The sequence below is a fragment of the Danio rerio genome, chromosome 2, assembly GCF_049306965.1.
Source record: "Danio rerio strain Tuebingen ecotype United States chromosome 2, GRCz12tu, whole genome shotgun sequence".
NCBI classification, from domain to species: domain Eukaryota; kingdom Metazoa; phylum Chordata; class Actinopteri; order Cypriniformes; family Danionidae; genus Danio; species Danio rerio.
In genome coordinates this window covers 37714365-37740634 of record NC_133177.1, presented here as the reverse complement: position 1 = coordinate 37740634, position 26270 = coordinate 37714365, and the positions used below count along the sequence as shown (strand labels likewise).

The 26270-nt window shown below is 33.9% G+C and overlaps 1 protein-coding gene across 4 annotated transcripts in view; it reads right to left on the bottom strand.

Moving 5' to 3' along the window:
* astn1 (astrotactin 1) overlaps positions 1–26270 on the bottom strand; it is a 410547-nt gene that overhangs the window by 216470 nt on the left and 167807 nt on the right. For all 4 annotated transcript variants that reach the window (XM_003197882.7, XM_021467632.3, XM_017351897.4 and 1 more), the window contains 2 exons: positions 21797–21871; positions 9283–9420 (listed from right to left, as the gene is read on the bottom strand). In XM_003197882.7, the coding sequence (XP_003197930.4) occupies positions 9283–9420; positions 21797–21871 (213 nt within the window). The remainder of the gene's footprint in view (positions 1–9282; positions 9421–21796; positions 21872–26270) is intronic.

Genomic DNA, 26270 nt, shown 5'->3' with positions numbered 1-26270 from the left:
TTATGAAATAAAGATTTGATTTAGACTTTTATTTAAATATTAATAATGATCAACACACAATGTTTACTAGTGGTGGGAATCTTTCAGTAGCTCAATTTTTTATCTGATATATCAACAAATTTGACTTCGGAGTGCTGTTTAGTGTTACTTTTTTCACTTGAATGTGATAAACAGATAGGTGTAAATTTATTAAGTTTTTCTTGCAGTAGAATAAGCTCACTCTTGTAAAACAAAGGCATTTTTTGCTTAGTGAGACCATTAAACATGTGACAAATAAACATATGAATCAAATAAGGCAGCCTTAATACAAATCTAAAAATACTAGTTTGTACATAATAGAATAACTTTAAAATTATACGGTCTTATGGAATATATCACTTAATTCATGCAGATTTTATTATTATTATTATTAATATTATTTATAATAATAATAATTTTCATTTATTCATTCATTTTCTTTTCAACTTAACAGGTTTATTGTATTAGTTTATTATTTTGCTAAATGTAGCTAACATTTTAAACAATAATTCAATCAATATTTTAAAGGTAACACTTTAAGGTCATATTTAATATAAGAAATGAAATAAAATGAAATGAAATTATTCATTTTCTTTTCGACTTAGTCCCTTTATTAATCAGGGGTCGCCACAGCGGAATGAACCGCCAACTTATCCAACATATGTTTTACGCAGCAGATGCCCTTCCAGCTACAACCCATCTCTAGGAAGCATCCATACACACTCATACACTACGAACAATATAGCTTACCCAATTCACCTGTACCGCATGTCTTTTGACTGGGAGAAACCGGAGAACATGCAAACTCCACACAGAAACGCCAACTGACCCAGCTGAGGCTTGACCAGCGACCTTCTTGCTGTGAGACGACAGAACTTACTGCGCCACTTCGTCACGGCGACAGAACTACCTACTGCACCACTGCGTCACGTCACCACCATCCGCAATCCAACCCCAGTAAACACCCACTCTTACATTAAAACACACACTCATACAGTACGGCCAATTTGGTTTATTTAATTAATCTGTACCTGATGTCTTTGGACTGTGGGGAAACCAGAGCACCCAGAGGAAACCCACGTGAGTACGGGAAGAACATGCAAACTCCACACAAAAATGGCAACTGATCCAGTTGGGGTTCAAACCAGCGACCTTCTTGCTGTGAGGCGATTGTGCTACCCACTGTGCCACCGTGATGCCTATTATTCATTATTATTATTATTATCTAATAAAAAAATACTGTAAAATGACATCATTTCTGTTCTGAAGATAAAAGTCTTATGCATTTGGAATGACTCGAGGTGTAATAACTAATAAACGCATTTCCATTTTGTGGTGAAGTCATCTTACAATTCCTTAGATTCACAACACAAACTCGGCTTCAATTTAAACTAATAATAATAATAAACAAAGAAATAACAATAAATAACATGCTAAAAAAAGAGTAAATGTATTCCTTACCGTTTGTCTTTTTTTTTTAAATAATCATCTCTATGATACAGTATAATGTAGCCAATGCTCACTTTTTCATTTAAGAGCATCAGAGTTAACCATAATCACTGGAGATCCTCAGCGAATGCCCACCTTACTTAATAACAGCCACTGCAGTTCCCACCTCAGGTTCCCACTCCCACCAATCTTAGCTAAATACAAGGAGCACCAGAGAGAGCAGACCTTTTAAAGCCGTGATGGTATGGTCGTTAGGGGAAGATGTTATCGTAATAAGGCAGAATATATAATGACTCCCGTTGCAGGGTAATGAGGGCACTTTGAACAAATTGAGACAAATCTACCTCTGTGAACAAAGCATCTCAATTGGCAGGGCTTAGAACAGAAAGTCTGTGGAAACTCTAATTAGTAGCTTAACTCCAAATACAAAGCAAGCATTTTCAGACTAGACACTGGAAAAGTGCAGCCTGTTCTATTCAACAGCGGCAAGAAGTAATTAAAAAGAAACCTTCACTTAAGCCTATAATAAAGAAGGCCGTCCAAGTAATAGAAGATTCACTCTGTAACAAATGTGATACATAATACTTTTAATCAAAAGCTAAGTCATTAATCAGTCATTATCTCTGTTGCAGTTCGTTCTAAAGCTTTTAGTGGAACTAGAGACATAGCACATAATTTAAATAATAATAATAATAATAATAATGTTATTATTATTTTTTATTATTATTATTATCATCATCATCATCATCATCATCATCATCATCATTAAATAAATAAATAAATAAATAAATAAATAAATAAAGAAAGAAAGAAAGAAAGAAAGAAAGAAAGAAAGAAAGAAAGAAAGAAAGAAAGAAAGAAAGAAAGAAAGAAAGAAAGAAAGAAAGAAAGAAAGAAAGAAAGAAAGAAAGAAAGAAAGAAATGTTTCTGTGATGTTTTTGTAAGGTCAGCATGACTGCTTTATACATTAGTTCAATAAACACGTGGATATTAAAGTTATTATTGTAGTTTGTGTTAGTTATTTATAGTTGAAACTAAGTCTTTTTGTTAGCTAAGTTTTAAGTTAGAAAATTGAACATTTTAACGACTCATTTGTGCTTATTATTAAATCATTTCAAAGAATGAATCAATGAGTCAATCATTAAGATAGTAATCTGCTTAATTCCTGAATTAATCATTATGTTTGAATGAAGTAATAGACTTAATGATTTATTAGCTATTAGCTCACTCCTAATTACAGTCACCATTTGCCACCTACTGGTGTAAATATGCAATAAATAAATAAATGTAATGGTCACACTTTGAGAAATAATAATACATGATCACACTTTGTTTTAAGATGCAATTCATCCAATAACAAATCCATTAACTTTTGTCCTAATAAACTCTTAATTTAACTGATTATTAAATCATTAAAAGTTGTTAAAATGGTAGTCAGGATTAGTTTGATCATTTTATAGTTAAGTTTTTTAGGTAAGAAAAAGGAACGTTTTAACGACTCATATGTGTCTATTATTATCAAATCATTCAATAAATGGATTAACGAGTCAATCATTAAGATAGTAATTTGCTTAAATTCTAAATTAATCTGTGCGTGAATGAAGTGGTTGACTTAATGATTAATTAGCTGTTAGCTCACTCCTATTTACGCTCACTAATTACCACTATTGGTGTAAATATGTAATACATTTTTTTTTATTATATATCACACTTTATTTTAAGATCCAATTTTCCCTATTAACACATACGTTAACTACTTTTGCCCCAATAAACTCCTAATTTGCTGATTATTCAATTATTATTAGTTATTAAGGTAGTAGTTAGGTTTTAGGGATGCAGAATAAGATCCTGCAGACTGTACTAATAAGTACTAATAAATCAATCACAAAAAAATGTGGTATTTCAAAAATAGGCAGATAATAAGCCTTATTTTTTTTCAAGTTGAATCAACTTAACCGTCTGAACCCATTGAACATTTATTATGTTAAACTGACTTAAAACAGCTTGCGTAGGTTATAAAACTTAAGTTAGAGCATGATTAACTTATAGTTTAATAAGCTAAAATCACCTAAAATCATGCTGTCAGGACTAATTGATCACATAATTTTTTTTGGGAACAGTGAAAATTGGAACTTAAACTAAAGTGGTTTAAATACAGTTGAAGCCCCCCTGAATTATTATCTCCCCTGCCATCAAAATTTTTTTTCCTTCACTTTTGTCAATTGGTGAAGTTTGTTTCTCACCGCTGTCGCCACTTGCTTGCTTGGTTTGGGACTTGTGAAGCTGTGCATTGATGAATTTGCTCTTCAGTGTTTAGACTTTCAGCAGTGAAATTGAAACCACACTGAATTGAACTGAACTAAATTTCAACTCTGACAACTGGACAGACCGTTTCAATTTACTGCAAGTGCTATGTGAAGCTGCTTTGACACAATTTACATTGTAAAAGCACAATAGAAAAAAAAAAAAACGTGAATTGAATCAATCAATCAATCATTAGAAAAAATGCCACCGTTATACAAATTAATATTCTGCCAGCTAACTGATATTGGTGTAAGTTAGCAATGTTACATTAAATTAAATTTTTTATGTACTTAATAAATACATTTTCAGGAATGAACATTTTTGTTTCAGACATGTTTTTATTTTTCCCCCAAAAAGATCAAACAGTATTTGCAGGGTCCCCTGCGGTTCTTCTGCAGACCCCCTGTGGACATAGACCTCCCGTTGAAGAAACCTGATCTAAGCATCTCCTTTACAGACACCAATACAGAATCTACAGTGCATTTTCTCTAACCTGATTTGTTCTTCGCCGTTTTAAGATTGCTTTTCTTGGGATCAGACTATTCTGCTGGGAGCAGGATCTGCGCACTGGTTCACTTGCACTACCATAGTGAATAGTGTTTGCTTTGCCTCAAATGTACAACCATTTACAGTGTGATGTCCATAATCAACAGCTATGGTCATTTTCCAAACAAGCTGACTGCGTCCATTACTGGGAATTGCAGTCTACAGATATAAAATATCATAACATATGTGATTATCCTAACATTTAATTTTCTAAAGAATAATTACAGCTTTAACAGTGGTCAAAGATGATCAGAGCGAGTAATGATGCTTAAATGTATTATTTCTCTCAGCCTTTCACATTCAGGTTATGCCAAGTCAATAAATTCTAGACTAAATTTCAATCAATGAGCCAAATTGTTTAATAACTCCTATTAACTTTGTTGGAGGTTGCAAATGCAGTTTTTATTAGGCATGTATTGCAGTAGTTTGTCTTTAACAGGGTTAGTTTTTACACACTGTATAACTCAATAGGTTAGTGCTTTAAATGGATAATTTGAGCAGAAATTAAAACTATCATTTATTGAACTTACTTTCATGTCAGCCCAAAGCTGTAGAGCTTTCTTTCTCTGTGCACAAAATACAACATTTGATAAGTTTTTCAGTTGTTCTTATCTAACTTTTTAAGTGGAAAAAATAAATACATGATCATATACAATATGTCCTTGCAATTTAATACATGTTTGGAACAAATAAACAGTGACATAACTTCTGTATTTGGGTACACCACAATTTACTATACACACACTGGCCACTTTGTTATTGTCCAACTTCTTGTTATCATGTCAATACGGACCAGTTGGCAGTTCTGAAGTCAAAAGGGGTCCAACCCAGTACTAGTACGGTGTACCTAATAAAGTGGCCAGTGAGTGTATATCAGAAAGGAAGATTATTACAGAAGACAAAATTAGAAACCTAAATTAGCATAACGAAGCATTACTAAAGATTGTGCAGCGCATTATCTCTGTAACAAATGTTTAGCATATCATGGTAAAAGTGTTGAAATATTTCAATGCTTTCAACAAACTTGGAATTATGGCAATACTTATCAAGCCAGGGGCCAAGGGACCACATGGCCTGCCAAAATCAATATGTGGGACCCTGTGAAGCTCGCCGCTCAGCAGGACATCACTAGGACACACTTAGTGGACCTTTCAAATGAATCCAAATCCAGAAAGAGGGGAGAAAATGTAACCTTCTGCTATATACAGTGTGTATTTATGTATATAGCCAAATAAGACATCCACATACAACATGAACATATATTGACATGTAATTTAATGCTGAACTATAACAATCAAAAGAACCATTCAGCAGAGAAAGGAGAGGAAACTACTACACATAGATCTAGCTTTCTTTAACAATACGGCTTTTGAAATATATGTGAAATATATCCTTTTTCTGAAGATAACTCTAGCACTTCTTATAAGCTATTTCATTTTTTATTATTTCACATGAACAAAACCATATCTATAATTGAATTTTCAAAAGTAACTTTTCCATTTTACTGCCTTTAAAGCCATGAGAACTAAAATATTTAAAACTTCCTTTAAGCACCAGCTACCATGCTAATTTAGTGTGAGACTAATCACAAGAATAATCAATTTTGGGTTAAAAACAAATTAATCAAATCAGCATGTGCCCTTTGGCAACGCATTCAAAGCCCCTGCAAGTTCTGGATAATGTCAAGCAACATCAATTTTGAGGATGAAAAAAAAAACTCAATTGGTAGAAAACTTCCACCTGTTGCAGTTCAATAAAGATGAGCGGATCTGTAAATTATCCTGATAATTGGAACATCACAAAAAGTGTCATTAAACAGAAAGTCAATTATGGCGGCTAAAGTAAATCAATATACCATGCAATTAAATTTGAAGCAGAAAAGGAGTTGATTTCTAAATGTATATTTTAGGAAGCCATAACTGACACATCTGGGTCTTGACAAATATGTTGAGAGGCTTAATTAACTCACAAAGTTTACTCTTAAAACTCTATCCACATGATGATTTTTAAGACATCAAAATCACAGAGGCCACTGAAAAGTCTCCAAGCACAGTCACTGAACAGGCATGTTGCTGTAATTTACTGTAATTATCCAGTCAACCTAAATATACTTGTGACATCTTGAGGTCAGCCATGTTTTGTAAAGTTTAATTCAACCAGAGAAAATCCAGATTGCACTGTAGGCAACATATACTGGCAGACAAAACCCTCATTCATATATCAGTTTGGCAGGGGAATTGCTAGACATAAAGCTCTACTGCACTGTAAAAAAAAAAAAAAAAATTCTGTTAATTTACGTTAAATGTAAAAGAATTGAATTTTCAAATGTTTAAATGTTTACTGTTTATTTTAATGTTCAATTGTTAATGTTTAATGTATAAATTCATGTTTACGTTTACCTTAAAATAATGGCCATTAACTTACAGAAATTTACCGTAAAAAATGGACTATAAATTACCAAAATAGCGGAAATTTAAGTTTAAGGAAATTTCTGTAATTTAATGTCTGTTATTTTATGGTAAATTGACTGTAATTTAAGGACCATTATTTTAAGTTTTTTTTTTTCTGTCATCCCAGCTGTCAGAAAAAGAAAACAAAAAAATTTAAATAATGTCCCTTAAATTACAGTCAATTTACCGTAAAATAACAGACATTAAATTACAGAAATTTCCTTAAAATTTAATTTGTTTTACATTTCTTTTTTTCTTTTTTTTTTTTACAATGTGGGGCATTTATTTTCAATCATTATTTAGTTTAAATGAATATAACAATTTCTTTATATAAATTCTAAAGAAATAAAATAAAAATAATAAAAATAATATTTACAATAAGTATTATTAATAATGTATAGTTAATATTCTGAATAAATAACAGAACTCAATTCTAAATGTAACTGGAAAACAACGTAAAGACACAACTGGAGTGATAAGCTAAGATCACTGCATGAATATTACTGAGAATTCTACAGAATACAAAAAAATATTTTATAGAATTATCTGCTGTCTTAGACCAGACTCATGTTATTGTTTTACTTCCCTGACGCAATAATTCTTCGTTTTAGCTTCAAATCATTAACAAACCATTATTTTTATTCAATACACTGCTAATTAGTTGCTTATTAATAGGTAGTATGCTAGTAATTGTGCCTAGGTATTGAGCATACCTGATTAGGATGCAATATATAATATCACATCTTATAAATGCTAATAAGCATTTAATTTCTTAATAATAGGCAGATAATAAGCCAGCAGTAAATGTTGTGAATTGTTACTTAAACTAAAGTGTTAACATAATTTTATTTGCTAGATTCCTTGGAGATAAAAATGGCATAAAGGAATCATATTCAGCTTGATGAAAGTGATTCATCTGATCAATAGTGTCCATGGATGAAGTGATCTTTTTTTCTAAGCTCTGAAATTCTTAGTTACTGTTCTTCTCTCTAATAGATTTCTCATGAATGATGCGGTTTTAAAATGAACTCAAAGTTGTAAAAATGTAAAATAAATGGTACAATGCTGGTTTTATTAAATACATTATTAAATTGCACAGTTCCCTGATTAACCAAAACTGTTCCTAATGTTTCAAATGCACATTTACTGTATCTAAAATATTAACATTTCACTCACTATTAAAATATGAATCAATATTTAAATCAATTGTCATGTACGTTGGAAATCTCTTAAACAATTTAAAATTCATCCAAGGTCAACAAACTTTATTTTATACAATATAAATTGTAGCATTTTCTTCTTCTTCTTTTTTTTTTTACAATTTCTAGGTATCTTTAAATCTCTAATTAGCAAGAGTCTACTTTAGGTCTACACTTCATTTTCAGATAAAATGATCACTATTAACAAGCCAATAATTATTCATTTCAGCACAATAAACTTCTAATTTGCTGTTTATTAATTGTTTTTAAGGTATAGCAATCGGGCTTAAGATTAAGATTTAAAATAAGATCATGAAGAATATGTACTTTAAACATACTAATAAACAGCCTATATCTTAAAAGTTGGTAGTTAATAAACCATTAGCTAAAAGTGTGAATTGGTACTTAAACTAAAGTGTTACCCTCCTTTCCTTTGATTGGTCAAATGCCCCAGCGTTGTAATTGGTTCACCACTTATAATGCATTTCAGAATCAAAACACACCATTACCACAAACATTACCATATCTGCATTTCAGCTCCGAAAGCTTTCTCATTATTTCCTAATTTCCCAGAAGCTTACACATTAATATTAACAGCAATGCCATCAGGTTTGCCTTATTGGTTCAATTATAATCCTCAACCTTTATAAGTGTCTGCTTGTTGGCATACTCGAAAGTGGACTTCACAGTGCAGACAATAGAGTCTTCTCAACATGTTTATAGCATGAGCCAAAGTCAATAGACCTCAGCTACAATTACAGTATTTAAGGATGGGTAAAAGTGGACCAGCATTATGCTATTTTTTATCAACATTACTGTACATAAGATTGTACAAGATGTAATGCAGCAATTACTGAGGACTCATTTCAGGCAGTTCAGAATTGATTCTTTGTAGACCTTTTACATTCACAAATAGCTATACTATACACAACACGAAGGAATATATTAAAAAAAAACCATAATAGGGCCCTTTAATGTATTTACATTTTTAAAAGTAGGTTGGAACAACTGATGCTGTTCACGTTCATTTAAATTAATAAGCGTTTATGGATCCAAAAAATATACTTCTCAGAGTGGTTGGCAACAGTTGTTATAGTAGGTCATATTTTTTTAAGACACAGCTTACCGAAGGATGAATAATTACACATTAGGAAGGCTAAGGACAGAATGATGGGTCTAAACTATTTTTAAACATGCCCTAGCGTATTTTATTTGCCTGTGGAATTTTTAGCCACTCTATAAATGCGTTTCAATATGTCACCTTGTTCCGCTATTCTTCTCTGAAATAAGCTCAGATTGAAAATGTCATCTCCTACCTGACATCCACTGCGTCCTCCATGACAGTCATATCTGTCTTACACTTGGCAGAGGGGTTGATGGCCAGCTCAGCCGGAGGAATGACGAAGCTTTTGCTAAGTGGCAGCCACATGCCTTCTCCAAGAGTGTATGTAAATCTGAAACATAAAAAGAAAGTGAACATTTTAGAAAGCTGTCCCTGTTACTAAAAAAAATACGTCTTTTGCATCATTCAGCTGCCACTGTTACACCGTGAAAAAAGAAAACGGGCATTTGGATAACACTAGTTGAACGAACTAACAAATTATTATTATTATTATTATTATTGTTGTTGTTGTTGTTGTTGTTATTATTATTAGTAGTAGTAGTAGTATTAATAATAACAACAACAATACTAATACTAATAATAATAATAATAATAATAATAAGAAGAAGAAGAAGAAGAAGAAGAAGAAGAAGAAGAAGAAGAAGAAGAAGAAGAAGAAGAAGAAGAAGAAGAAGAAGAAGAAGAAGAAGAAGAAGAAGAAAAAGAAGAATGTTTGTTAAATAGTACTTATTAATGCTAAAGGGAAATTTATGTCACAGCAGACATCTTTATACTATAAAATAAATAAAACTAACTACATAAATAAAAATATATTAATAATTATTATAATAAAATATTACAATAATAATATTATAAAATATAATTATATTAATAAAATTACATTCACCCTGGACATACTTTCAAACAACGAGTAGACACTTTTCCATTTCGATAGCAATAATGCTACTACAATTCAGCATAATTCACCTAGTATGACTTTGGTTAAACAATCTGATCACTGTTGGTAAAAATGACTTCCTGTTGTCCTCCGTAACACTGGGGCTGAATTAATCTTGAGCTAAAAGAGCTTGCACATGCTTGGACTGTATCAAAAAGATAATGACAATCATGGTTCATCATACTGACAAATTTTTCCATCATTCGACCATGTGCTATATCTTCTATAGTGGGTTGTACACACCCCACAACAGAACCTGCACTGCAATAAAAAAAAATAAATAAATAAAAAACAATAATAATCCTTATTTTCTTAAGTTTTTTCTTGTGTACTCAACATTTTAGTTTTTTCACCTTCAATTAATATAACAGCAGAGAGTATAGACAGGAAAGCATAGGGAGTGTCGGAGTTGCATGTGTCAAAGCAATAACTACTACACGAGGGCTATTCAATTAGTTTGTCATGGGGGATAATTCATGAACAGCATCCCAAATGAGGGGCAGGGCAGATAAGACTTGCAAAGTGATGACACAACAGCAATATAAGAGCCCATTTGCTGTATTTTTGCTCCTTAAGACACCCACATTGGCTTTTATTTACATTAAAACGTTAATATGTTGTATTTTTAAACTACATAATATTAAAAAAATATATTATATTGTTTTTTTTTTTGTTTTTTTTTGCACTGTGCCCTTTTTATAAGATTATTTAAATAGTTTTTCTCCTTCTCCAACAGTTCCCTTCCCCAGCAGATACAGCATGCAGGATCATAAATGACACCACAAAATCATTGAAAGTCTTCAAAAGCGTCTGACACACAACAAAGGACCTCAGTAGTCTTAATAAATGAGTGAGACTCTGACCCATCTTGTTCACCTGAATTGTTTTTCAGACCAATCAAGCGTGTAATTCAAATATACACCCATGTACTTACATAATGAAGCACAATCTCAAATGCTAACTTATGTGTAATCACTGGCACCACTTGTGGATATCTGCTAAAATTAACAATCATTTCGTATAATAATTGCTATTATTATTATTATTATTATTATTATTATTATTATTATTATTATTATTATATGTATTTTTATTATTATTATTTTTATTACTATGTATTTGTTTTTATTTTTTTAAGAAAGAAAATGTATCTTTTATCTTTGAAGCTGCTTAACCTAATATTATAGTGAAAAATGAAAACTTCAAAGTGAAAATATGTGTTTTTAGTTTAAATAATTACAGAATCTCCACATCTACCTACATTATTGAAAATATTGCACATATTTCAGCTTGTACTTACATTGTGAGACCAAAAATGGCTTAATTAAGTATATTTATGTATTTTTTGTCTGTTTTGTTTTGCTTTGCTTTAAGAATGTAAGGCTACTGTTTCTCTTGAGGATCCCCGAGGGTTAAATTGAAGGTTAAGTCTTAAAACTGTGATGTCCAAGGTCAAAATGACGATTTTTACAGTTGAATAATATATACTGTCCAGTGCTGATAAATTATTTGATGAGAAAAGAAATCCATACTGTATATCCTCATGAGAGACTCCCACATGTATGTATGTACACAGACGTTTATTCATTTGGTTTATTGCATCCGCCTCTGCACAGTTGAGCCGGGGTTTAACAAATGCTACATTTTCTTACTGATATGAAGGTTCAAACAGATTGCATTCTTATATTAAAAAGAAAAATAGCTTCCAAACTCCTACTTTCCCCCCTGCTAAATCAAATACAACAGCATTTCAAATGTGACCCTTGCTGCAAAACAGCAACACATTTTTAAACTTGAGTCATTACCAGATTGCTTATCTGACCTTGAAAAACTCCCCAACCCCCTGGTTTCAATGCCGGGAGACGTCCAGGCAGATAAGATCAACTTGTGGGTGGATTTCCATAGAGGACTACAAAAACAAAGCAACCGAGCATTGAAGAAATTATGCCCAGAACACAAGGTCCAAAGAGTTTGTAGGAGTAATTGAAAACTGGCATATCTACAAGACAGCTCTGCTTTTCTTCACTTCAATTCCCTTTTGAAGTCTTAAGGTTTTGACTTAGTGTCTTAACACACAATCAATATATGGAGTTCTGTCCGACGCTAACTGCGTGGAATGGAAAGAGACATGAGTTTGAATATGTTCGGTTTTGTTATTTTTTAGTTCTCTGAAGACACACATTCAGAATAACTAGGATGTGCATGAATGATTCATTGATTCATTCGCCTTGCTGATTCATTCCTTCATTGATTTGCTTTCTCTTGTAAAAATGAATCTTTTTATTCCACTCGTGTGCCTCAGGAAGGTTGTGTGTACACGAGCTAAACAACCAACTCAGTGATTCTATTTGCATAAGACGCATAATGCCAGCAAAAATACTGTCTGATTACATTACTCAAACTCTTTTCATTTTCTAGTATTATGCATGAGGTGATTTAGACCAACAAAGTAAAAGGGAAATTAGAGCTTACCAACTGAACTGAGATTCTGAGTCACACATAGTCTACTTAGAATTGTGAATCACTTTGAATCTACATAAAAATGCTTGTTGAACTGACAACATGTAGTCAACTGTTGTCCAAACTAGGCTAAATGAGGCAAACGGTTTCATAATAAACAATGTTGCTAAGTCACTAAGGGTTTGCAAGTTCCCTGCACATATTGCCACATAAATAAGTTATGCAGCTACTCTTATAGGAATACTGTTTTAGTGTTTGTCGATTTTATTTATATGCTGAGGTTGTTGTTTATGCACACTGACTATGAGATTATTTGTGCTCACCAAAGCCACGTTTAACACAGTTACACAGTAAAAAGATAAATTATTGTTCCTCACTTCCTTTGGCTTAGTCCCTGAGTCCCACTCGTAAACCCCCACTGCTGGGAAACTGAAGTATTCATGTACAAATTGGTTGTTAAATAACAGTTTTAGAATTTAATGTTTTGACATTTCTTATTGTGATCAATTTTCAGCTTTACTAGACTTCAGCATCCCAGTCAACCCTCTGGGATTCTCTCGTATTTTACAATTATATCCAATATCATTCCATAAAGCTATTTTCCCATATTTCTCCCGTATTGTTAATCTTTGTATGAAGGGTGGCAATAAACATAAAAGAAGCAACCCTCCCTATACGCAACCCATTCCACTGAACCACCAGGGGATGCCTCTTGCCCTTAAATGTGAATCTTTTCTGTGCTTTTATTTTATTTAGGCATCAAAACAATTTATATATAAAAATATCAGGTTTCCTCGCCTTTCCGCTGTTGTCACTCCTATGCAATCCTCAAAACAGTTAGTTATGTAGCAGTGTGCGACTGTCAGACGTGCTCCACAGTGATAAATACATGCTGTTTGCTAAATGAATTCGGTACACATGGTTTGAAGTGGAGCGAAAGTGGACATAGATCTGTGCATTTTGAAAAGTGATTCGCTGCTCTTTAATCAGAATGTTTAAATTTTAGAGAAAATATTAACGAGATTTGATAAATTGATGCAATTTTTTATAACAGCTATTAATTTTAATAGGCTAAACTGTTTTGTAATTTATTTGCAGGTTTTTCTAATCCATACTATGTATTACATCCTTTGTAAATAACGACAACAACAACAACAACAACAACAACAACAACAACAACAACAACAACAACAACAATAATAATAATAATAATAATAATAATAATAATAATAATAATAATAATAATAATAATAATAATAATAATAATAATAATAACAACAACAACAACAACAACATTGACCGTATCCACTATTTACTATAAAACAGCTCTAGATTAATATATTTAGTAATTTTGGGATATTTTCACATCCCAATGTTGACAGGCATAGTCTTCAGTCAGATGATTATTTGCAAAAAATTACAATATTTTGTCCTGGTCATCAATTTAAGGGTGTGTTGCTTAATTTTTTACACACAATCCACAAACATTAGTATAAAATACTCAAAATTCTTATTATTTTTTCTTATTAAAAATCCCAAAAATTAAAATAAGTTGTCATTTAATATGTCAATAACTTAATTTTGACAAAAATGTCAGATATAACCTTATAATTCTAAAGTGAAATAATGTTAACATGAAAAACCTCCAATTTTAATAATGTATTATTATTGTATTTTAATAATTGTATTATTAGTAAATGTTGAGCTATGACTAAAAAACGAAAAGTTCTGCAATAAATAGGAATTCTATAAGATTATTCATACTTAGCTAATGTTAATAAAAACATTAACTAACATTAACTAATGGACCATTATTCTAAAGTGTTACTGCACAACACATTTTTGATTGAGATTATAAATGTTTTTGTGTCACTTTTAATGAATTCAATACTGCCTGTCAGAAATGAATTAAACGAGAATCACATACTGTGAACAAAACTAACTCTGACCAATTGCTTATAAAAAGCAAAAATCAAATATAATCCTAAGATTACCCTCCTCCTGTGCACTATGAATGCACCTCTCCATCTGCTGCCATTTAATGCAGTAATAAATTACTTTTCCTGATTACAGTTATTAACCTGTTGCTGCACCCTGTCTTATTTTTAGCATTAAAAATAGCATTTTTAACTAACCATCATTTGTTTTAATCATTCAAATATGTCAAGCGCTCTTGCTCGCGTTCAAATTGGTGTGACTTTTCAATAGCATCTGTTCTTCAATCATTTTTAAATTGCTTTAAATAAAATAACACTGCTGCCTGATGGGAGGAAAAGATCTCTATGCACTATTTAAATGAGTTTCTTTTTAGGGAAAATTGCAACTTCTTCACATTAAAATGACTTCTCTGCATGTTTTACATGTGAGGCTATAACCATTAACACTTCTTTTACATGTGTTAAGTATCTCAAATGCAAATGTAAAGGACAAACAAGCAGCTGTATTCATTTTTCTATTAATTTCACCGAGAATTAGAGGACTGTCACTTTCATCAAAAATGTAGATTGGAGACTGAATAGTTTCAGCAACATCTAGAAAATGCGAATGCAATTACGTATAAATTCTGACCACAATATGGTGCAACATGCATCAAGCTTGTTCTGGATATCTTCACATGAATCTCATCAAACATTGGTGCTGCACGTATCTCATCAACTGCAACCACCAACTCTTTTCTGTCAATATATCATCCATCACCGGCTACCATTTGCATTCAATTCAATTAAACCTAAAGCATTTCACATGCACACAGCGTTTCTCCTTGGTGCTGTGATGGTAAACAGAACTGTTCAACACTTTCGTGGTAAAGTTCAGGCCAAAATATATATATAAATGGTAATAATAATAATAATAATAATAATAATAATAATAATAATAAGGTGACGCAATGGTTAGCATGTCCGCCTTACAGCAAGAAGCTCACTGATTCCAGCCTTGGCTGGGTCATGTGGCATTTCTGTGTGGAGTTTGCATGTTATCCTTCTGTTTACTCCAGGTGCTCCGGTTTCCCCCACAAGTCTAAAGACATGTGGTATAGGTAAATTGGGTGTGCTAAATTGTCCGTAGTGGATGTGTGTGAATAAGTATGGATGGTACCAGTTATGTGTTGCAGCTGGAAGGGCATCCGGTGCATAAAACATGTGCTGGATAACTTGTCGGTTCATTCCGTTGTGGCGACGCCAGATTAATAAAGGGACTAAGTCAAAAAGAAAATGAATGAATGAATGATTGAATAATAATAACAATAATAAATAAATAAATAAATAAATAAATAAATAAATAAATAAATAAATAAAATGAATGAATGAATGAATGAATGAATGAATGAATGAATGAATGAATGACTAAAATAATTATTAACATTAATAATAATATAATTTTATATAATTATTTTAAGCTTGATCTTTACTCCAAACATTTAATCAGGCTTTTTTTTCATATTAATTTGTCTGGTTTCTATTTTGGGCATGCACAAACTGCACTGCAATCAACTTACAAAATACATTTTGTGTAGAAATACAGCAAAGTCTGACAGAAAGAAGCAATATATGCTCAAGATGAAGAACAAATGCACCAGCAGACAAAATTTTGTAGCAGACAGAGCAAGCTTACTATTTAGGATGTGCAACATATTGGAAATAAATTCCAAATATATACATTGGAGTGGGGATTTAGAGGGTGGGATATAGACTAAATCTCTGAGAAGAATCTGTCCTAAGAAAGCTCTGCTAGGAAATGCTATATTTCTGCTTTTTCATAAGTACCACCTACTGGCAGAGATTAAATATGCATGTTTATTCAGCCCAGCTACTCATTTTGTTTAAGACTGCTACACAGTAAAAAGTTATTATGAAATTTCAAATTAAAGTCAACCTTATTGTTCCAGTTACATTGGATTAACACACTTCAAAAATACATACAGACAACTAATCACGTTTTAAGGCAATGGGAAACTCACTTATATTTAAATAGTGTAACTAATTCCTTTTTACGTGTCTGTTATGCATCAAAACTTCACAAAGCTAAAGTCAACCATTCTGTTTTTGACAAAAAAATACTACGTTTATGTAACATTTAGATTGCATTGGTTAACACGTGGCAATTGTCTTTATTTTACATTGCTTGAGTTATTTAGCCTGTAATAGAGCAAATAAACATCTAATTAATGTCAACAACATAAACAGCAGTGACAACACATTTAAAAATACTCTTTTATATTTGCTAATTAGGCGACACGGTGGCTCAGTGGGTAGCACTGTCGCCTCACAACAAGAAGGTCATTGGTTCCAGTATCGACTGAGTCAGTTGGCATTTCTGTGGGGAGTTAAGCATGTTCTCCCCATGTTGGCATGGGTTTCCTCGAGGTGCTCCGGTTTCATTATTTCATTATGAACTGAATAGATTAAATTGGCTGGCTGTAGTGTGTGTGAATGAGTGTATATGTATGTTTCCCAGTATTGGGTTGCAGCTGGAAGGGCATCTGCTGTGTAAAACATATGCTGAATGAATATAATAATTGAAATTGTTTATTATAAAACATAATTAACTTCTGTGATGAATTATTAGAATGTGTACATGTTATTATCAATGATAAAAGTAGACCTGCTTTAAAAATTCAAGCTCAAAAAGTATGTTTGCATGCCACAGATTTGCTAAAAACTCACCACAGCATTTTGTAATATACCGATTCAGGAAAAAAAGGGACATAGCATGAAGCTTGACAGATTTGAATATTGTCGCCTGCAAGTGTGAAACGACTTCAATTGAGGTTTGAAGGAAAATGACTTGTAAATGGATTATTGAACAAAACACTGAAGCCGGGATAAAACTCCTTCTTCGCAGGTGGAAGTTAAAAGGGAAAAACACATCTATCAAAAAGCGCCAGGGTACCTTTTAAACTATCTCAGCACACTGGCTCAATGAAAAACAAAGACACAACCTCAGAAGAGAACTGAAAAGATAAAGCCATAAAATGTGGTTCTGTTACAAGCGGAAATATCCAACACTGTACTGGATGTTTACAGACAGCGTATTGCATGATTGGAGTGTGAAAGTTTCACATTTTCGAACTCTGAATGGTTTGCAGATTGGAAAGAAAATGAGATTACAGAGCGATTTGAAGTGTTCACAAACTCTAAATTAAAAAAAAAATACTGAATGTAAGTTGCACCATGACAACAATCTTCTCTCCATCTCTCGCTCTCGTACCTCATAATGCGACTTTAAAAGTTTAAAAAATATCAGTCACATCATTTCGGAGTCTGATATTGAAAGCTGAATCTGTAAATGAATACAAAAAGCATTCAGAATTGATTACGGCCTTTCCTATTCATTCGTGGCACAAATCAATGATGCATGAGGAAAAGCTCTGTGAAATTGAAAATAAATCTTTCATTCAAGCCATCTCAGGTTTGTTTGAAAATAAAACATTTAATTGTTCCAATGCAATGCATTTGTTTGGTGGCCCCAAAGCTAGAGGATATGAGATTTTTTCACCTTTTGGGGAGAATAACACAGATTCCAATTACAAGATGCCCTCGCGTCTTGTTTTGGAATGAGAAAGAACATTGATTCATGCCACTTGTAAATAAATACTTTGCGATTTGTGAAAACGAAAAACAATCAAAGGACTTCTGAATGTCATGCATGAGAATTATGAATAATTCAGCCCATGAAGATTAAGCGTGGCAACTAAAGACAACCATATGTTGTTACAATTGGATTAGCATAGATAAATATTCCAAAACATACACCTCACAGATTGAAACATCTCAAGTGCATAAAGCAATGAACTGATTAGTTTCGAGTTGTAGCCGGAGGTAAACATTGTCTAAATCCCTGTCTTTGTACATGGATACAATTCTTATTCAAGGGAAGCTGCATTCTGTGGCCCCGTATTAAAAGTAATTACACCATGTTTTCCATTTTGGAGTTTTTATTTGAACTGTAAAAGGAGCTCTTTGAAGCTGAATAAAGAAATGTCAGCTTAGCTAAAATGACAAAATAAGTGTATTGCATTTCACAAGCTACTCTGTCTCAACAGAAACCCATTACATACTTGTCAGCCACCTTTTTTTATTTTTTATTTTTTCAAAAGCTCAGTCATAGTAATAGAATAAACTATACAGAGTAGCGACAACAAGCATAATAAATATCTTGATATGCAAAGTAGCCCCAACATGTACTGTATCTGGACATATAACATAGACTTAAAAGCATAGTTCACCCGAAAAATGACATTCCTGTCATCGTTTACTCATCCTCCATAATTGACCTTTGGGTAGCACGGTGGCTCAGTGATTAGCACTGTAGCCTGACAGCAAGAAGGTCGCTGGTTCGAGTGCCGGCTGGACCAATTGGCATTTTGTGTAGAGTTTGCATGTTCTTCTCTAGGTTTCCTCTAGGTGCTCTGTTTTCCTCCCACAGTCCAGAGACATGCGATATAGGTGAAATGGATTAACTAAATTAGCCGTATAGTGTATGAGTGTGTGTGAATCTCTCAGCAGTGAAAATTAAACCATACTGAACTGAACTAAATTGAACTACACCACTGAAAACTGAATAGACAGTTTCAATTTACTATAATCTTCTATGTGAAGCTGCTTTGACACAATCTACATTGTAAAAGTGCTATAGAAAAAAGGATGAATTGAATTGAATTGAAAGAGTATGTATGGGTGTTTCTCAATACTGGGTTGCTGCTGAAAGGGCATCCGGTGTGTAATACATATGCTGGAATGTTGTTGATTCTTTCTGCTGTAGCAGCCTCTGAAATAGAGACTAAGCTGAAGAAAAAAGTGAATGAATGAATAACCTGAACCTCCATAATAGTTTTTGTTCCTACTGTGACTGTCAACAACTGCTTTGTTTCCCAACATTATTCAGAATATCTAATTTTGAGATCAACAGAAGAAAGACATTCACAATAATTTAATGACTGTGCATTTAGACAGTTTAATAGATAGTATAATAGTTATTAGTATATATTATAGTATATAATAGTTTATTATGAATTTAGAGTAAATGATGAGGAAATATTATTTTTTTGGGTAAACTATACAATTATTAATAATAATGAATTCAAAAGTGCATCAGTTTTTTATTTAATAATTCATAAAGGTACTTTATTTAAAACAAACAATAAATTAATACATATAATATGACTTTAAATTCATATTATTGGTTTATTCGTATTATTCGTGAAACAGACTTATTATATTATTGACTTGCATATATTATATTAAAAACTTGTTATTATATTTAAATAACACTTGCACTTACCTAATTATAATAGCCATATCACCCTGCAGTCCAAGACCGGTTACTTACTGAAGTGTGACTGAGCCTGGTCAGTATCTGGATGGGAGACCACATGGGAAAACTAAAACCCTGGCTCATTCTGAAAACATAGTCCCGTGGACTTTTCTGGATACCACGAAATACGTCCCAGGAGGTATTTATTTTTGCAGTTTTTACTTTTATGAATCCGTGAGAGGCCGCTGTGCACACTTTTTCGCATCACAGATGTCTCTCATGAGTGCTGTTCAGTCGTAAACCCACCAGAGGCTGCAGTCAACTGACTTATTGACAGAATGATTGACTGGGCGACTGGCCAATCGACTGACCCACCCTACTACTTCTTTAAACCCAACCAATTTTACAGATTAACCCGCCCACCTGCTTGCTTCCCTAAACCCAACTGACGGTTTACAAAAGCTGTCCAGAAAAAGAAAAGCCCTCGTCTGATTTTTACCACGCTCTCGGATTTTACCACATTCTCACCCTGTTGTTTACTCATTCATTTTATTTTTTGGATTCTGTTTTTGGCTTACCTGATTTCTGGAACCGCTCTTCCCCCGGACTTGAAGCCGGTCATCGTCATCAACACGGTCAACTCCTCTCTGCGTCTCAAGTCTGCCGACATACACGACGAGCTAACTAGACAAACTGGTTGCAGGCGGAAAGCCCTACACACGGAGGTAAGCACTCAGCCGAGAAGCGCCAAAAGGAACGGTGTCATGCCGCCCCGTATCGTTCGCTTAAAAAAAATGAAATGCAGCCATGTCTATCTCCGGCTAAATAATTCACGGTCTCCAGAAACATCCTTGGGACTTCGTTTTCAGAATGAGCCACTGTTGGAACACTAGGTTGCTGTTGGAAGTGGTGTTAGTGAGGCCAGCAGAGGGTGCTCAACCTGCAGTCTGTGTGAGTTCTAATAACCAAGTAAAGTGAAGGTGACACTATACTGTCAGTGAGCGCTGTCTTTTGGATGAGATGTTTAATTAAGGTTCTGACTATCTGTGGTCATTAAAAATCCCATGACATTTCTCGTAAAGAGTAAAGGCTCTATTTTGAAGATCCATGCACAAAGTCTAAAGTGCAAGGCACAAACGCATTAAGGTGCTTTTTTAAGGATGTAAAAATCCACTTTGCGCCGTGGCTCATGGTCTTACAAGGTTGAGCTTATTCTCTTAATGAGATATAGGTGTGTTTTAAGAATAAACCAATCAGAGTCTCATCTCCCATCCCTTTTAAGAGAAAGTTGCGCCTCACCATAGCGCATTTGCTATTTACATGGCGGAGTTTATAAGTGGAAAAACTGAACACCTCACTAAAGAGAAAACAGTTAAACAGAACAGCTACAGCGCAAGAATGAATTTACTATTTGAAGAGCGTGGTGCAAAACATCAAAACGACTCTTGTGCTGAGATGAAACTAGCAAACAACAATTGTGTTGCTCCTTGTGCCGCATTGCGCCGGATGTATGATAGGGCCCAAAGGGTGTAACCCCAGTGTCCTGGCCAAATTTCCTCTATTGGCCCTCACCCATCAGGGCATCCCAATAATCCCCATTCACTGAACTGCATCTACCACTCTCTCTCTACTCCACCAATAGTGTGGTGAGCACACTGGTGCCATTGTCTTGTAGTTGCCGTCGCATCATCCAAGTGGATGCTGTAGACTGGTGGTGGTGTGGAAAGACCCCCCTTATGATTGTGAAGCACTTTGGGTGTATGACTATAAACAATAAATGCTCTATATAAATACACATTAAATTATGTACTTAAAATATATTTAGGAAACAACTAGTCACACTTCTCTGAAAAAAAGTTATTTAACTTCTAAGTGCTATTTTGTTTACACATTGTAAATATTTTTTTGTGATTGCTTGTAACCAAAATGACTTGCTTTATGCATAATCTGTTCATTACACTAATTATAGTCATATTACAAATATTATTAATAGTATTTGTCCTCATTTTGAGCTTGGTCAAAAGGTTTCTAGTGGAAATAAATAATTTTTTCTTACCTAAAAATGCGATCCGATGGCTGCTCTCCCATCACCAAATCAAAGCCCCGTTGGAAAATTGTGTAGGGCCATGGGCTGCAAAACAGAACGGGCATAAATCAAAATCAAAATGAATAATTCATGCTTCGAATAATAATAAAAACTCTATGCCACCCCACAGACTCTTCATTCATTGTTAAACAGTTCCAGTCTTCACTAAGCCACGTGACCTTTAAAATTGCATGACTTTGCGATGAAAACAACCATCTTATAAAAGGGAGTTCCTTTATGAAGTCACATCAAACCAATTATGTTCCTATTAGGATTATCACAGAATTTCCTCTAGCAGATGTTCTTTGTAAAAACTGTGACCCGACAGCCATGTCAGTCAGTGTCGTACAGACATGAGCGTGTGTTTATCCAGAGCTCAATGTGAACTGATGGAGATTAATGCAAAAAGGCAGCTGTGGGGACAGAGGCTGTCGCTGGAGTCGAAAGGAAAAGACAAGGAGCTGATGCCTCTCTAAATAAGCTGTTACTCACAGAAAAAGAGCAGTCACAACCTGGTTACATCATTTCACACCGGGGTTCACCTACTGCTGTTTAAACATCTACAAGTGTGCTGCTACATTTATAATTGATAACAGAAGAGTTAAAAAAGCTAGAATTTTCAAAAATGAAAACAGAAAAAAAAAAAATTATGAAAATAAAAATTATTTTTATGCTTCGGATTGCTTACAAAGGTTTTATTATTATTAATATAATTATTGATGATATCTTTAAATCAAATCAATTTTTGTAGTGTTTACTGAGTTATGCATGCTTATAAATCATAAAAATTCATATATGAATTTATTTAACTTGCAGGTTTTGTAGATTATACTTAAATTGTACAGTTGACCAAACTTAGTACTAAGTTTGGTGAACTGAACAATTTAAGCATAATCTACTAAAGTGCTAAGTTTGGTGAACTGAACAATTTAAGTACAGTCTACAAAACCAGCAAGTTAAATAAACTTAAATATGCAAGTTTTGGGAGACTTCATTACTCAATTAAATTGAAGCAACGAGTTTACTCTATTAATTTAGTTCAGTCAACTTATTAGGGTTTTCAGTGCATAGTTGAGAAGGTGCTATAATAACATATAGTTGGGTTACACGTTGGGGTATTTTTAACCCAACAAAATGTATTTTACAGCATCTTTTTATGCTTAGGATTGCTTCTTAAAGGTTGTCTTCTTCCTCTTCTTCTTCTTCTTCTTCCTCTTCTTCTTCTTCTTCTTCTTCTTATTATTATTATTATTATTATTATTACTCAAGCAATTTGCCTTTTGAAGAGGGTCAATCACGCTGCTGCATTCATGTGAATCACGTCATTCGCGCCACCTCATTCGCGTGTATCACGCCGCATGTCTGTGAATGCAGCATAATATGTTAGCCTCTTTATCAAAGTCTTTTAGCAAAGAAGGCCAAGTCGCTCCAAAATCATCAGACATGAACATTATTGAGCAAGTCTGGGGAAAGGTGAAACAGGGAGGCATTGAAAATGGATCCAAAGAATCTTGATGGATAATTTTTTTGAATCGCTGCAGAGATGAATGGATGTAATCATTCAAGCTCATGGGAGTCCTACACAATATTAATTATTTTTCCACTGCACTATGACTTTAAATTGTATACTGTGCATTATTATGTCTTAGCAAAGTCAGACCTTACTGTCCTAATTCTATAATTAAAAATCAAGGCATGATCATATTTTATTTAAGTATATAAGTGTAAACTGTAATAAGTGTAATCCTTTTATATAAGCCACGTCTGATACCAAATGATCAACTAGAAGTTATTATTTGTTGTTCCTAAAACTTGGATAGGCGACAAGACTTTTGTCAGTTAGTGTACATTAAATGCACAACTTTGATTTCAAATGACATTAAAAGCACATCTACTTTTGTTATGATTCTGACCTACAGGCCACCTCTGGAGCCCCCTGGCCTTATGAAACAAAGGCACAAGTGGCTATTTTAAAAATGTGCAAGCATCTAGGCAGTTTGAAACTTTACTAAGCGTTTAACATCGGACTTTCGTTCTCCTCCATAAGTGTTAGAGTCAATTAAAAACTGTTCACACCTTCTCAGCATGGCACAAAGGGAACAAGAACATCCAGCGCTATTCCACTCCCCCAAGGCAATCTTTCTGATTGTTCCAATTTGATTTCTAATTATCGGATCCATCTCACCAACCGTCATCACTCCCATCTCCCTCCCAATTAAAGTGCCAAGGATTTCCTCACCTCCAAGTCTTAATCAAACTGCTCTGGAGCGACAGCCTCAAACCCAGATGAACATGTGAAACTCTCCTAAGGGAGGCTCTAATTAACTTCAAACATCTTAAATACAAGTCTTTGCGGGATAGAAACGTGCGCTCCTAACACTTAAGTAATTTCATTATTTCTGGACCGAAAAGCAAAAAGAGCCAAAAGAGCCAAACGAACAAACCCCTTTTTTTTTTTTACTCAAAACTGTTTTTTCAACTGAAATGTTGTGGTTTTGGGAAGTTCAAGATAAAAATAACACCCAAAAAACACTTTTAAGTATTTATTTAGTCACACTTTATCAGTTTGTGTCTTTTAATTTAGATTTCAACAGCATCATTTTCTAAAAGTGACATTTTTCTCTCCCTGCATTGAGCAAGAAATTTCTTTTCTTCTAGAGGTCTCCATAACCGTGGACCAGGCCGTATCCTGCGAAGATGCTGTGCAGGTCATGGAGGAGTGAAGAGCATGAAACTGATTCCTGAAAGACCCAGTGACAGACTCCACATTGATCTCGTGGGTTAGCCTGAACACCCGCCGGTGCCTTAAGCCTGGTTTATACTTCTGCGTCAAGTGATCAGCGTGACACACGGCGCATGCAATGCACGTAGCTGTGCATTTATACTTCTGCGTGTGCTGCTCTGCAATATCACTCCCGAAATGCTAACTGGCAGTAAGTGTTTATGTTTCTCTGTGTCGAGTTTTTTCGCTGGTGTTTTGTTTTTTCAGAACGCTACCTTAATGTACAAGTGGTTCAAACTTGCTCATTCTGAGGCTAGAATCGGCGGACGTGCAACAACTCTAATCATAAGGTAAACACAAAACAACTCATCATCATCTCCATCCGGACCTACTTTAGGAGATTCCACACTTGCGCTGCTTTCACCTCCGCCCACACTCGCCAGCGCTACCAAGCCAACCAATCGCTGTGTTAGAGCGTTGTGTAGTGTAGTTACATTTTTTTGAGAGGTGCACATCAGCGTCAACGACAGCCAAGGCGAGGGCTATGCGTCCACGCGTAAGCTGCGCCGTAGCATACACGTGCGCTTGATGCAGAAGTATAAATCAGCCTTTACTCACACCTGCACCTTCTCCACGGCGGAGTACCAGTGTTCTCTAGCCCCTGGCACCTAGACTCCAGCTCTGCACAAGAAGTTAAGCCAGAGGAGAAATGGTCATGCCCATTTAAGTCTGGTTTCTCTCAAGATTTTTTCTTCAATTGGTGAAGTTCTGTTCCCCGTCACTATCACCACTGGCTTGCTTGGTTTGGGACTTGTGGATTTGCTCTTCAGTGTTTCAGCTATGAAAATTAAACCATACTGAATTAAACTAACCTGAACTTCAACTCTGAAAACTGGACTGACACAGTTTCAATTTACTTAAACTTCAATATTAAGCTGCTTTAATACAATCTACATTGTAAAAACACACTAGAAATAAACATGAATTTAACTGAACTGAATAAATTTAGTTTAGTTTGGTTTAAACTTTATTGTCCCTTCTGCTTGGCACAGAAAGGAAATTTGTCTTTAACACTGGTAACATACATACAACAATCAGATAATTTACATTTACAACATTTATCAAGACAAGAACAGGAATTAAAAACTTGAAAACAAATTAGCCCCTTACATATTACTGCAGATCATTCTTAACAACTGCACCATTCACAGTAAACAGTGATCCAATTTAATACTGCTCTTGGGTTAAAGGACTTTTTATAAGCATTTCTTCAGGCTCTAGAAACTTTAAACCTGCGCCCTAATGGTAACATTTTAAAAGCTGAGTAAAGGGGATGCGTAATAACTTTAAAAATCACAATTGCTTTTTTATTCATAAAGTCTCATAAAATCTTTAGCGAATTTTGTTTGTAACAAGTTATCTTATTTGCCTGATTGATAATTTGCGATCATTTCTTCTTCTGTTTAAATGTGTTACCAAACCATAATACCATATGTATTATATGTGAGAACACTCTCTATTAATGATCTACATGCCATGTTTAAAATCTGTGTACTAACATTACAACTTCTCAACTTGCGGAGGAGACTGAGGCATTGACTTGGCTTCTTATAAACAGCCCCTACATTACTATAAAAATTCGTTTTTTTGTCAGTAATTGTGTCTAAATAATAAAAATTTGAGACCTGCTCTACTATTTTTCCATTTATGATGACTGGTTTA